At 31.6% G+C, this 15,054-nt stretch overlaps 1 protein-coding gene across 1 annotated transcript; it reads right to left on the bottom strand.

Annotated features, from left to right (window-relative positions):
• Positions 1–8,702: 8,702 nt before the first annotated feature.
• Positions 8,703–13,286, bottom strand: LOC134283405 (probable serine/threonine-protein kinase roco5; the record flags this gene model as incomplete). The annotated part of the gene is made up of 3 exons (XM_062765854.1): positions 13,136–13,286; positions 12,510–12,743; positions 8,703–8,854 (listed from the first exon to the last, which is right to left on the bottom strand). Coding segments are annotated over exons 1-3 (537 nt in total), but the record flags the coding sequence as incomplete, so codon positions are not given.
• Between the last annotated feature and the right edge of the window lie 1,768 nt (positions 13,287–15,054).

The following is a 15,054-nucleotide window of genomic DNA, read 5'->3' as shown; positions in this document are numbered from 1 at the left end:
TGTCCTTTATTTATTATATATTCTAAAGGTGATAAATAAAAGTTGCTTGCCAGTAGAGAAATAATGTATATAAAGCCTGACCGTACCAATTTAGACAACACCATTGCATCACAAAACGTCATATGACTTAAAGGCAACTATCTGTAATCATTGATCACAAACATATACACTCATAAAAGTTAATGCAACCAACAGAACACAATGCATCTCTCTGTAATGAATTGATCACTAACATGTGCACTCATAAAAATGTTAATGCACCTAAAAAGACACAGCCATATTAATATTCTAAAACTCGTTCAGATTGAAGGATCTCAAGCCACAAACATAAACCGGGTAAAGATAATTTTATTTCTTTGGGTTATGGTTACCATGCTAATATATCCTGTCAAAAAGAACAATAACAAAAGAAAAAAATTAAATAAAGGAAGATTCTTATCGCATACATGTTAAACAATATACTATGCTATGAAAACATTGCTGATGTGTTTGTGAAACACAATGCGCCCGTTGAAATGTTGATATTTGAACCGGGATCATTTGCAATGTTGAATACTGAGAATAACGGTGTGGAAATAAGACCAATTATTACGTTGAAAACAAGAGGACTGGGGTCGTGGAATTTTGATCATTAAACCGGTTCTAAAATCAACAGCATAAAGACAAGTATTTATGACTTGGTTTGTTTTACAACTTTGATTTCATCAAGTTATTTCATTCAAATTTCCAGGTTCTTGTTTAATGTCTGTCCCGTTAAAAAGAATTCTTCGTCTTCATCTGTAATTTTTATGTCGTATTTGAAAAACCAGTCATAGATAATTTCCTTGTGAAACGTTCAACTTGTGTATTTCCTTTATAAAGTCTTCCACTGTTTGTCTCGAAAGAAGTCTTACGCATTTTTAAATCATTTCACGGTTTCATCACGTGTAAAAATTTGCAACTGTATGGATGTTTTGCTGACGGCGATGGCAAAATAATGACCAGCTTCTTCTGCCTTGATTAAGTGCAGCGTTTTTAAAAAAGAATATTTCAAGGCAAACTTTCCAGTTCTTTAAACATCGTTTTTGCAGTCCTCGAAGACTAAATCGGCTTTCAAAACTTGAAAAATTAAACACTTATTGTGATTTTTGTTGTCCGACCTGATTTAATCTTTACTGTCATCGGAATAGGTTTTTAAGAACTTTACATGACAAAATGTAATACATCTCCTCCTTGTGTTAGCTCAACATGTCCTTCAATTCTTGTCATCAGGCCAAATATTTACTTTAGTTGATAAGCCAATTTCATCTTTATGAACTTTAATTAAAGTCACCACTGAATGTTTCACATTTTTTTAATGTTTTAATAGTAACTTTCTTAAGATCAAAACAACTGTACATGATTGTCTACGAAACGTTTCCATATCTCCTCAATGTACTGTCCAGTAATTTTCCCGGTATTGACGAGTAATATTCCGCTATCACCTTTTATAATATGGTATACTTGAATGCATCAACATACCACTTTTATTCTTAATGATAAATTTACTGTGTCCTTTTCCCACAGAAATATAAATGATTTTTCCTATTTCTCAAAAAATGGAGAACATTCGATTAATTGTTATTCTTGTGTGAGAAAAAGTTTTTACTGTTCAAGTATTAACACCTTTAAGAATTTATATTTATTTATTTATTTGATTAAGAATTCTCTCCAATTCAAATGGATGCTAAAGGGATCTTTTCTCCCAACAATTGTAGCTTGCAGATAAACCAAATAATTATCGTATAACAAAGTTAATTGAGCTTTGCTGATTAGAACGACAAAGTTAGCAAATAGGAATCGCTATTTTTAAATATCGGAATGGCGAATGGGAAACCTTTTCAACGCTTGTTTTAATGATAATAATATTTCTAGGTGACTGTAAAATGTCCTCCAAAGTGTGCAAAATTGTGCCCAATTCAAATTAGAAGAGGTATAATCAAGGTATTGAAATCAAAATTGTAATGTAAAAAATGATATGTTTTTGAATAAAATAAACTAAATAAAGATGCTCCGATTTACGAGAGGTGGCAATAGGAGGATATTTTATTATAGAAATAATTAGTAAAAATTTTTGTAGATATTTCTATGTAAAACTATTTAATTCCATATCGTGTTTTTTTTTTTAAATCCGGGGTCATGGTTGATGTATACAAAACTGAAAAATCCACTATCTTTCTGATTCCAAACTATGTGAGTAGTTTCCAGATTAAACACAATGCTTTTCCCAATTTATTGGTTCTGTTTTTCTTCTAATTTACAATTTTCAGAAAATTTGCTACTTTACTTATCTTACATTATAAACAAAATTAAGCTATGAATCAAAACGCATGACAATCAAAATTGTTATCAACTGAGCAAATGCATAGATTTGCAATTGTGGTTAATACATTTCTAGTTACTTTTTGGTTAATACTTGGGAATTTTGTGGTATTTTTAATGCTTTCTCCGGCCAATGTTAAAATATTTGTTAAGTACAGGCAATAAATTCAATGTCAAAGTCTTTTCAGTGTGTATTATGTCACAGTATACTGATTGATTCCCTATTATTCACTGAGTACTTTTTATTGCAAATGAGCTCTTCATCACCTAGCGAGAATATCACGAAGACCGGGTGATCAAAAGATTTTAAATGGATTTCAGCACCATTGCAATAAAAGCGAGTAATTTTATTTCGCCGCGTATTGTCAGTCTGCCCAGGCAGCACAAAACATATAATTTTATTCCAGTGCAAGGTATATTTAGGAACGTCTTTGACATAACGTTTAAAAAATCTTTCAATATATATAATCTAAGATAATGAGTTTATTTGAAAACCTTACTCAAATAACAAGATTTAAATTGTTTTTCCTAACATTTGATACTGGTTGGAAAACATTGTATTAAGATAAGCTTTCTTTAATGTATATTCCAGCCCAGTTGTTCCTATAGAGTTGTGATATATACGTACAAAGAAAGTTAAAGATAAATGTTACATGAGGTTCTGTTCGATTATGGGTTTTCAAGAAAATGAATCTCTACCTGCAGAACAAGAATGAAATATAAAACGGGTATTTTTTGCGGTTCAACTTTATTCAATTTAACCCCTAAAAATAGCATATTAATTTTTGCGTTTTCAATTCTGCGGTTGCACTATAAAACAAACAATATATAATACAGGGTAGGATCATCAAAATCTACGATTTATTATAACAATCTATGTTTACTTTTTTCATTCAGAATATGTATCAATGAAATTTACATATGAGAACTGGTATTATGCTATTAAACATAATCAAACTTCTAACTTTTATAGTTCCTCTTTGTAACATAATGTTGAGTGCCTACATTCCTAAATACATTGTGAAAAAAATGTATAGAAAGCTGAATATCATATAAAAAGTTCTAAGAATTGATATAGTTCAAAAGCATACATAATATTTATTCACTTGTGTATTTTGACGTCGTAGAAAGCTATATATCAAAAGTTACTTGAGTGACACAGCGGGTTTTCGTAATATAGCGCATATAATTTAATTTTACCTGTGCAAATTATTTCCACGTGATCTGTATAGGTCAAATTATCCATTTTGATAACATAACTTGACTACGTCACAATGAGTTAGACAAAAAACGGATTACTATTGACGTTTTACTTTTAAAATTGAATCATTGTGAAGCCTTATTCCGGGGAATTTAAAGTAGTACTTATTTATTGTGCAAATAAATTATAAGAAATCGTAGCTTATTTCAACTTATATAAGGATATAACAAAATATTCTACACTTGACATAAATCAGTGCTACATTATGACGTCATAGTAAGTTATGTTATATCGTCAATTTGAAAACACAAGTTTTCGTAATTTTGTAATTAGAGATTTTATTTAACTCTTAAAAAATTAATAGAAACGTGTAAACATTATCAAAAATAAAATGTTTACATTGTGTTATGCTGTATCTGTCATTTTTATTAAAATCTACCATTGATGACGTCATATGTGTACATCAAGTAACTTAGGAATTGATCATTTCGTGTAAAGAGAATTTGGCTAAAACGGCATGTACAAGGATACGTGAACATGGAGTTTAAAAGCAGATATCGGTCATATATTCATTCATAGAGTTCAATTAATTAAACAGGTATGCTAATTTATTTTCATCGATGATATTCTCTTTCGAAAACAGTCAGCCATATACGTATCCCAGTCGGCATATCCTCGGTTATTCGTGACAAAAATGATGCCATAGAACAACAATAAGCCGGGATATTTCAAAACATAAGATTTGTAGAGATGGAAAGTTCGTTTCCAAAATACCTGGAAAGTGCTTCTAGAATCTCAGTTAAGTATGGTTTTTACATGAAATCTCTAATCTGCTATTAGAGAAACACCGCCATCTTACGAACGAACGTAACTAAAAATGGGGATCAGTCATTGTACTCTATTGTATTCACGGTTGCATTATTGAATTCTTCAATTTTATTGGGATTTCGACAGATAAAATCCCCACAAGATACCTCAAAGCCACGTCTTGTCGTAGTCGCTACCGTGACACTACAATACATTTCAATGGACATTTAAACGAGCAAAGGGGTTCGAGAAGGGAAATGAAAGGAAAATTAAAAAAAAAAATATTCTGTGGCATGAAATAAAAATAAATACTAGTAATACTATGTGCGGATCTAGGGGGGGGGGGGGTGTGCTTAACTATGGGCGGTCGGGACAATAAGGAGTTATGGTCTAAAATTAAATTGCAAAAACTCAAAAACTTAAAAGAAATTCTTGTTCAAAATACTATATGCTGCGAAAAATAAAATTTATTTGGCTTTAATATACAGGTATTAAAGCCATATTATAAATCGAGGGGGATTCCAGTTCGTTATTTGTCGGTTGATTAAGCTTCTTTTTACAAACATATATCTTAAACCTCTTCAAATAATTCTCAACCCCCCCCCCCCCCCTTTAACACCTAAGACCCAAAGCTATTGATTTGATTTCATTTTTGTAAAAGCTCAAAGGCTTCACGAGATATTGCTTGAAACAAAACTGTAACAGATGGACAGAATTATAAGACGAACAGGCAGGCTGAAATAATTTTTTTTTGCAGGGGGGGGGGGGGGGGTTGGGGGGTTGGCGCAAAAATAGAAGTTTATTGAATTATGTTTTTGACATAATATAAGATATATGAGAGCATATATCATGCCATCATAGGACCAATGCCCCCTCACCCCCTCCCCCTCCGTCACCCAACCCAATATATATGAATCCGGGTCCAAAGATAACTTTTTGGCTTTCTTCCATTAATAACATTTACAATTTACAACATTCAATATTGATACCTGCAGTTAAAAAAATATAGGTGATTTTATGATACTATACGAGCATGATTTTTAAAATAAAAGGTGAATTCTATGTATCATATGAAATACATTGTAAATTACTAGAGGGATAATCTATGACAGAAGACAAAATATGAATATCTCGGGACCTGGTATGAATATTGGGGGTGGGGAAGTTGTTTGGTCTACAAGCACTTGTAATAAGCATATGTGTGCACATACTTTTGAACGATGCCTTGACAACTAAGTGACAACTACGTTTTCATATTATTCACCCTTTTAAAAGACCGGTATCTTTTTGTCGGTATTCTAGAATCAATTTTTTTTGTTTTTGTTTTACAACAAGATGGTGATATATATTTTTCCTTACAGATGAAGCAAGTTATAATTTCGGTTAAAGTTTTTATATCATGTATATTTAACTTTCGGTGGTCAAAAGTATAAAGTGTATCTTCTGATGTTATATGTTGACGATTAATGCATGGTTAACAAATAATGACAAAGTAGAGCATCAATTTGAGACAAAGAAAAGAACTTTACTAAAAAATGCATATTTTCAGCTTTTTTTATAATCCACGTATATAAACAGATACTAGTATACATGTACATAGGAACGGGGTTGTTGGGTTGGGGATGACCCCCCCCCCCCTAATGATAGCGATAAATAAACAATGCAATATTATTAAAAAAAACTTATCTACTGTATACTTGTGCCCCCTCAATAAAAAAATCTTTCATGGCTTCCCAAGGAATTGTTTGGTAGTGACTCTAAACTTAAAATGTTTGGTTGTGCCCCCCCCCCCCTCCCCCGAACTGAAATTGCTTCCTTCAGGCCTGTTACAAATATTTAAGATAAAAGCAGCCCAAGATAATTTAGTTAAGATCGCCATTTAATACATCATCTAAGAAGATACTGTCTACCATGAATGTTCGTTTATTTCTTTGAAGTGATATTTTGATAAATTTAAAAAAGAATCTCTCTCTCTCTCTCTCTCTCTCTCTCTCTCTCTCTCTCTCTCTCAATACAAGACACTATAAAGCGCACTATACCTATTTACTTGATTGCACGGATTTATTATTTTTTTCAAGCTAGCTGTAAAAAGTAACCTTTTCCCATAGGCGGCCACTACAAGTAGTTGGTATATACGTTTAATCACTGACGCATGACAAACGTGTTTCCAAATCCGTCTAAAGTATTACGGTGTATTTTCTTCTATTTGTTCGTTTTTTAAAAACATTGTAAGTGATTACAAAAATGTTGACATGAATAATTCTCAAATACTCAAATACAAGTGGTTAAAACACTATCCATTCTATTTTACACATATACTTATAATTTCCGATTTTAAACTTTATTTGGGTACAATTGCTGGTCCCGAGAAAACTATAGAGATACGGGAAGTTAGGGAGAGTTACGTTCGTTCGTAAGATGTCGGTGTTTCTCTAATAAGCTGATTACAGTCTTGCAAACAGTTTGACGTCTTGATGTCCAGGAGTAAAGTAAAAGATTTTTAAAGGTTGCATTATTTTAGTAGCTTTTGCCCAACCCCTCAGCGACCCAGGGCGTCAGGGACCATGAAATTCACATTTTTTAGTTTTTCGTCAACCATAGATGTTTTATGCCAAATTTGATTGCAATTGGTTGTCAATGAGTGGTTGCAGAGAGTAAGCTGAAAATGTTCAAATGTCAATTCATGAAGACGGACAAAAAATGTTTCAATGTTATTGCACAACACAAGACGAAGAACAAAAAACGAACAGCAATAGATCACCTAAGTTTACTTAGTTGACCTGAAAAATTCTAGTAGTAACAGTACAAGTAAACTCAAACAACAATTAAAATTTTTATTCTAAAATATTTTATTGTACATTATTTTATTCTTAATTTTATTTAACAAGAAAATCTAACAAAGAGATAGTAATTATAACTACATTCAAGTCATAATATAAAATAAACATAATTATTCACCATGAAAATTATTCCTGTGGTATTTTTCAAAGCTTAAACAAACAGTTGCATAATCAACCACTCCAAGTTGATCGTATAAAATCACATGCGGCATGGCATGTGCATTAACGCGTAACTAATCCGATTTGAATGATATCTTCATACTAATTGTTAATCATTTATTTATCATGTACATTAATTGATGACGGGTTTTCCCGTTATTTCACGATCATGACAAGAAGCACACGGCGAATGTGACCAGTCGACAGGGTATGCTTACTCTTCCATGGCACCTGATCCCACCTTTGATGTTTAGAAGGTCCGATTTTGCTCTGCTAGAGTGTTTGTAATGTTTTATGGACTTTAATCTTGAATACTGTTCGTTATCTCCATATATTTCATTCACGGGAAATTCAAGCTATATCGTGTAAAACGAGCAGTTATGCATGTATTTATTATAAAACATTCAAAATATTCAAAAGACAGAGGAAAAGACAAATCCTGCAATATTTTGCAGTTGTATATTATGAAGTTGTAGGGGTTTGATGTCATCCATATTTTCTTGCTATCTAAGACATATCCATCAATACGTTTGCAGACGCATCATTTTTAAGGACATTGAATTCCAAGTATTACAGCTGCAGAACTCTAACTCTCCTAGAAAAAAAATATTGACAGACCGGAGAAATACAGTGCCACCCATTAAAATCATAAAATTCTGCGTACAAAAATGTTCCCAAGGTTCTGAATTAATTCTTCCAAATTGATACCCCAATTGCAAAAAATCTAGATTTCAAAAAAAAAATCCTTACTCCCCTTACTGTCGTAGTTTGCATCTGTACAGGGCGGTTTGGATCGAATTATCTTGAAAATCAAATAGCAGTATCAATATGCGAACTTTTCGATGTTCCAGGGCAGAAGAGCGATTAACAACAGTAATCATAATAATGAAAGCTTTATTTTGGAAAGAGTGCAAGAATATGTTGATCACACGGTTAGAAATAATTTTAGATAATCTTTAAAAAACATTGAGAAATAAATCGTGGAAACAGCGCACTTGTTTGTTCGCAATCAATATACAGGTTTTTTTTTATTTGAGGACACTGTAGGAGTGCTACAATTCTGCACTTACAAGAAATATGAATGGGTCCATGCTCTAATAATAATATCAATTCGTCAAACATAGGCACCACTTGTAATACATGTTAAAAATACTTGAAGGCATATTTGAAATATTTTACGATTGTATTTTGGGGAAATGTCCCATCCCCAAATTTCCTAAAAAATTGTGAAAATCTCAGAAAATATACGTTATATGGTATGATTATTTCAATTTTTCTATGTAAAGAATATAATTTTATTCAGATGTAAATTAAATATACATGTAGGTTGATAATTGAGTGTAAACAGCTCTTACCAGCTTGTCTTTATGGGTGGCAACAAGAATTACCGGTTGAAAATTGACATTCGCTCTGGAGTCTTTGATTACTGTTGTGTGATTCGGATCCTTTTGTGTTATTCCATCATTGCAATAAGTGTTTATAGTTTGCAGCCAAAAGTGAAAGTAGTCTTCAAATAAACGGAAAATAATATATAAATTATAAGTTTCAATGATTTTTAAAAATATATTTTTAAATAAAAGAAAATCATTGTTGCATTAATTCATAAAGTGTTTCTTCGCACTATGACTTGAGATAATACTGCTTTTACAAATTCACATAATATCTGATTTGAACATAATATTTTCCTCTAATGAGTTCTTGTAACATATAGGAAAGAATGTGAACTTCTGAAGTCGTCACAAATAATATAGTTTAAGATGATTCTTCATGATGTAATAGTAGTCTCCGGAAAAAAAATAGCAAGTTGGAGGTAATACCGGTGTCCATGCTTAGATATTATGACATTTCATGAGGTTTTAATTTCGTGGTTAAGGAATCATTCGGTAGTGTTATATAAGAAAAATTGCATTCCGTGGTGATTTTTGATTTCATGTTTATGTTTAGTTCACATTATTGTTCGATTGAGTATGACTCTTCATGGCTTACCTACCCAAATGTTTATGCATACAAAATTTAAGGGGGTGTCTAGGGTTTTATCATCCGAAAACCACAATTACGATACTCTTCATTTTTATACCATACATAACTTACATTAACTTTAGTCTACAATCAAAATTTGGGGGATATCTACTGTCCAGGTATTTTTGAGGGACTGTCTCAAAATACAGGTACATTTACTATAGTATTATATAGGAAAATGCCAATTTTAGCACTTTAAAGCAGATTATACAAAAACCAAAATAGACTTCTTGTTCAAACTAAGATATTTGATGAGTTATGCTGAAATGTTCATGAAATGTAAGAAAAACAAAATTCTACCGTCTTGTTACCGGAGGAAGGGGGCAAAATGCCAAAAATTAACGGATTTTCCTGTTTTATAGAGTACTACAAAATATGACAAACACAAAGGATTAGTATGAAAAACAAAATAGAAAAAATGAATAAATTATATTTTTTATAATTTCAAGACAGTATGTTTACATTGCATTACTTTTTATTTAATATCATTTTTATTACCCCTTTCTTTAAGATCGTTTATCATAACTTCAATAACACATTGTAACGGCCTTGACCTATACTGATCAGTGACAAAATTAGTTTATAATATTGTAATTACATTTTTTAAACCTGTAATACGAGGGTTGATCAAAAAGTAACGTCACAACTTCGATAAAATTGCCACTAGTCGACGTAAATTAACGAAATTAAAAATGATCATGGCTATATATATTACAAATCAGCCCTGAAAATTTCAAATTAAAATGATGTATACTTTTCAAAATATCGAATCATATACAAAATGCAATTATGGAATTGCGGCACCTAAATAACGTCGTCATACCCTTAAACGCTTCCCCTTCGTTTCATTAAATTTATTTTAGATTCGCGAACACATAAACATATATTTCTCTTTTAAAAAGAATTAATGGCACCCATTGTACACTCGGTCTATACATAATTTAGATATCTGTCAAAATTCTTTGAACAGTACTATAATACAGGCTTAAATTTTCTCATATCGCTCTAACCCTCTAACCGTCTTCTTTTTTTGGACAATGTCAGACACCATTTCAAGACCGTTTCCTTCCTACCTCCCCTTTTCGGTCCTTCTGTCCTCTGTTGATCATTCAGTGACACTTGACCTGCTAAAAATCGCTGAAATCATCTATGAACAAGTCTCTTATTTACATTCTATCCTCTGTGTGTCTGTTTATCATCGTAACTAATTCTACGGGCGATTTCCCCATTTTGAAGCAAAAACACATTACAGATCGTTTCAGCGGTTTTTCTCCATTTCGACATTTCTTTTGTTCAATCCAGCTGATGAAAACAACAATGTTTATGATCAAAAAGCAATGTCGTCATTTTATTTTCAACTTAAAATTAGAAAATGTAAAACTTTCTCTTATAAAATATTGGGCGATTAGATGTTTTTCTTAAGATGCTTTTTAAAGTTTTTGTCAATTTCAGTATAACAATTTACAATTTAAAACGTGACGCTTAGTTGTGAAGCGGCGACCCCCCATATGTTTAATATTTTAAACGTCTATAAAATTAATTCAAGTATACATTATCAAATGAAATTTTCAATTTTAATTAGATTTATCTTTATGCATCTTTTGGTATATTATATTTGATAATATGACGCCAAATATTAAAGATATTGACACAGTGATATTTCTGTTGGATCAACCCTCGTATCTTGATTTTGTTTAATCTTAATAATTAAGCAAAGAAAGTTTTACTATGATGCACGAAATATTGCGCAAAGGAAACCACAGTCGCCACGCTTAAATTAAAGAACAAATAAGAATAGATAATTGTTTTTTCCATAAAGTTTTATGACCACAGTATGTTGCCTTTGAAACAAAAAAGACAAAATATTTTATCACTGCAAAATGTAATTTTGTCATTTGTTAAAATGTGATAGGAGACAAGTCATCAAAATGGGCTAAACCTTTGCAAATAACTTATTTCATGAAACCCAAAATATCGGATCAAAACACAAAATAGGAAGTGCACAATGGTATCATAATATAAAGATTCTCTGAAAGTCTCCATCAAATTTCATTCAGTTGGTTAAGATAGATTGATTGATTGTACATTGTTTAACGTCCCTCTAGAGAATTTTTCACTTATATGGAGACGCAAGTAATGGGTATTCCAAAGCTTAACAGACGGACGGACGTACGGACAGACGGACGGACATACCGATTACTATCTCACGTACCCTCTCGCTTTCAAGAGAAATGTGTAATGACATAATTTGCTGAATGAATGTTTCCCACTTAACTGAGCCATTTGCAAAATCTATAATTAGTGACTATACCGTATGATTTCATTCTGTGCTATGACAAAGTGATGAGTATTATATAAGAACCATTTTGTATCAACCTAACCGTAAAATAAAAAAGAGACATTGTAAATCAAAAAAGAAAATCGGTGAAATTTTCATTTTATTTTCTTAAAAATAATGATCTGTTGAAAATCCACAATGTTATAAAAAGAATAGGATGTATGTGCATCATGCTTCTTATTTCAATTTTAATCTTTTCATTGTTTTCATACACACCAATGAATTAAGGGAAGTGTTCTTCCGAATAAAATTCTTAAACATGCAAGAAAAAAATGTTCGTTTATTAGCTGTCTGAATAAATTTAATTTCAACATATTTACACGCAATGACATTTTATTTTATTTTTTTCAACATGAGCACACTCGTTACCGCAAGATATTTTCATTGTAAATTTTTCTCGGACAGTTATAATTATTTTTCTGTTTCAACACTTTGCGGTAACGACTGTGTTCTATGTGAAAACCAGGATTAATTGTGTTAATTTTGAGCATTTTTTCAGAAACCTCAATCATGCTGCTATTTAGAAATTACTTCGATATCATAATACACCATTTAGACGAAATTGTTGAACATGTGAAATGTGTCAATGTTCTAGATTGGAGTTAACCCAAAACATATTTTCTAATGCCCTTTTCAAAATTTACATATTTGCTAGATCAAATAAGACATTTTGTGGGTCGAATTTACTTTTAAGGCTAAATAATTGCATATAAGTTAAATTATACTATACACGTTTGTAATGAAGGATGTAGTATGGACATGTTAATATGCCTGACTTGGTTACATGTATGACAATGATAGTTACCTCCATAAGTCCATGAGTGAAATAAAGATCCTGTTGGATAATGGCGATCTGTGTCGTACATTCGACTTTCTTCATCAAGCTTCTTAGACATGTCGACAACCACGATATAAAATGCTCTTCTTGAGAGGTAAACCTGGTGACATGCGTAGTACGCCACTTGTCCTGCGAAGTCTGTCATGCTTATTACGTTGTTGTCAAGATATGGATTTCTACTGTTGTCAACATTCGCAAAATCTGTTCAAGTACGAAAATAAGCATATTAATATAAAACTAAAAGAGAATTCCTGACAAAATTATTTCCTAAACATTTCATAAAACTAAACATTAATATATATTAACATTTCAATAACTTGATGACTTAGATGGTGGTGAAATGTAATTCATTTGCTAATCATTTGGTAGTCATCTCTTTATTGTGTTTACATTAATTCTAAGCATGCTAAACTATTTCCTAAAGAACTTCAACGCACCTTTCCTGATATTGGACCTTTTTTTCCACAAATGAGAACCATATGCGGTATTATTCGAAAGGATTAGAAATGGAACTTTAGTTTGCTCTAATAAGCATTATTATTCGCTTAAAACATAGCATATATTACACTGTTTGAAAAAAAAGAAAATATCACCTGTTAACTTGTTTTCCTTAATAATAAATAAATCTTCATGGACCTCAAGGCCGATAGTTGTCTCAGTGGGTTCATCTTCATCTGTTATACCTCCTCCATGAAGCTTTCTAAGAAGAGTTGTTTTTCCTGCACCTGCACATCCAACTATCATGCCTCGGCACGAAACATTTTTACATTTTCTTCCTTGAAGTTTTTCAAAAACCTTTCTCTAGCATCGATATCCCTTCTTAATATTTCTTCAGGTATATTCACTAAATGATGCAAATAAATGTCACAATTAATTTTCTTCTGAATGACAACAAACAGTTTACCCTTATTAAGCAAATATAAAGTACTATTTGATTAAGAGTTCAAAATATTCAACTTTAATTGATAACGTTTCAAAATTTTCAAATATTAAATATTTGTGCATTAGATATTGTCTACATTATTTCATGTTATCGTATTTGAATACTAAAATCTAACAGTTTGAGAGGTTGACATTATTATAAATGTGTATTTCGAAGCCATAAAAGAAAATTTGTCATAAACATGCCACAATGTCTGTTTAGCTGACAGGTTGACAAACGGACAGGTTGACCTCAATATTACTGTGATGTCATTAAAAGTACATTTGTTGATAATCGTGCCTTTATATATGGCTGACAGGTGAACACGTTGACATTAGTTATTGCGAAATTCGAAGTAATGAAAGTATAGTTGATAGGTCGAGAGGTTTACATTATTAAGGTCTTTCGTTTCCAACAGAAGACCTTCTACTGATTCTGTTGGTAAAGATTATTTTTTGTCTTCTACTTCCTAGGCGCCAACTTTGAAGCCTCATATCTCATTCATTTCTCAAATGATTTCGGTCAAATTTTCAGAGATACTAGAAGTTACTATCAGAAGAACTCTATCAGAAAGCTGTCTAAAATTCAAAAATTCACTTCCGGTTTTGAGTTATTTCCCTTTAAACGAAAATTTATAAGCTTTCGTTTCCAGACAAAGGCTTAGAGACGGCTAAAGCTGGAGCAGAAATTCTACTGATTTTAGATAATAGAAGGATTGAAGTTGTGCACATCGTTTTTTGTTTTTTCGATTTCTCTATTCAAAATGGCGCTATATAGGGGTCAAAAATTAGAACGCCTAAAAAAGCGAAAATTTACACATATTTTGCTTTTTATCTTCTAAACTAAAAATATTTTGTGAAAACATATAGAACAAAATTTGTGCAGAATTAGAAAAAGGACTGACCCCTAAATTAAGGGATCTAGAGGGTTTTTTTCCAGATATCTCAAAAAGTATTTAGAATTTGTAATACGTCCAAGAAGCAAAGTTGTTCAAAATGTCAAGCTTAATCTATTGAAGTCATCAAAATGCGTCCGGCGACGTCACTTTCGGTCAAATCGGAAGTCATCAGAAAATGGATATTTTTGCCGTTCTTGACAAGTTTTTGGGTAACATATGTCACTGGAACCATAAAACTTAATTTTCCGTCCGTCAAAATCACTTCTGGTCAAACCGGAAGCAGCCAAAAATAGTTTATTTTTAAGGTTTTGATGCAAAAATGAAAAGTATAGAGTGACTGGAGACAACTTAGCTCATTGCTTTCTTTTGTTGACGTCACTTCCGGTCAAAACAGGATGGAAGACCTACTCATTGCTTTGCAACGAGCTTTGCTCTAGTTATAAATGTGTATTTCGAAGTCATAGAAGAACTCATAAACATTTTAGATGTATTCAAAGGATTTATTTAACGTAATAATACTAAATTATTATAATAAAATCGTTTGTAAATATTCATTGAAAATGAATTTGCATTTTATTATTTTGTACATATATTTATTTTAGAACATAATTCAATAATTATTATGAATATTTAAGGAGGCTGGGGGTCAACAATTTAACTAAAAATTAACCATCAGATTTAACAATTTTTTT

Source organism: Saccostrea cucullata, unplaced genomic scaffold (genome assembly GCF_032062105.1).
Source record: "Saccostrea cucullata isolate Sc308-1 unplaced genomic scaffold, CSIRO_AGI_Scuc_v1 ctg9249, whole genome shotgun sequence".
Classification (NCBI taxonomy): Eukaryota; Metazoa; Mollusca; class Bivalvia; order Ostreida; family Ostreidae; genus Saccostrea; species Saccostrea cuccullata.
The sequence above is the reverse complement of the archived record's forward strand: the minus strand, read 5'-3'. Positions and strand labels throughout refer to the sequence as shown.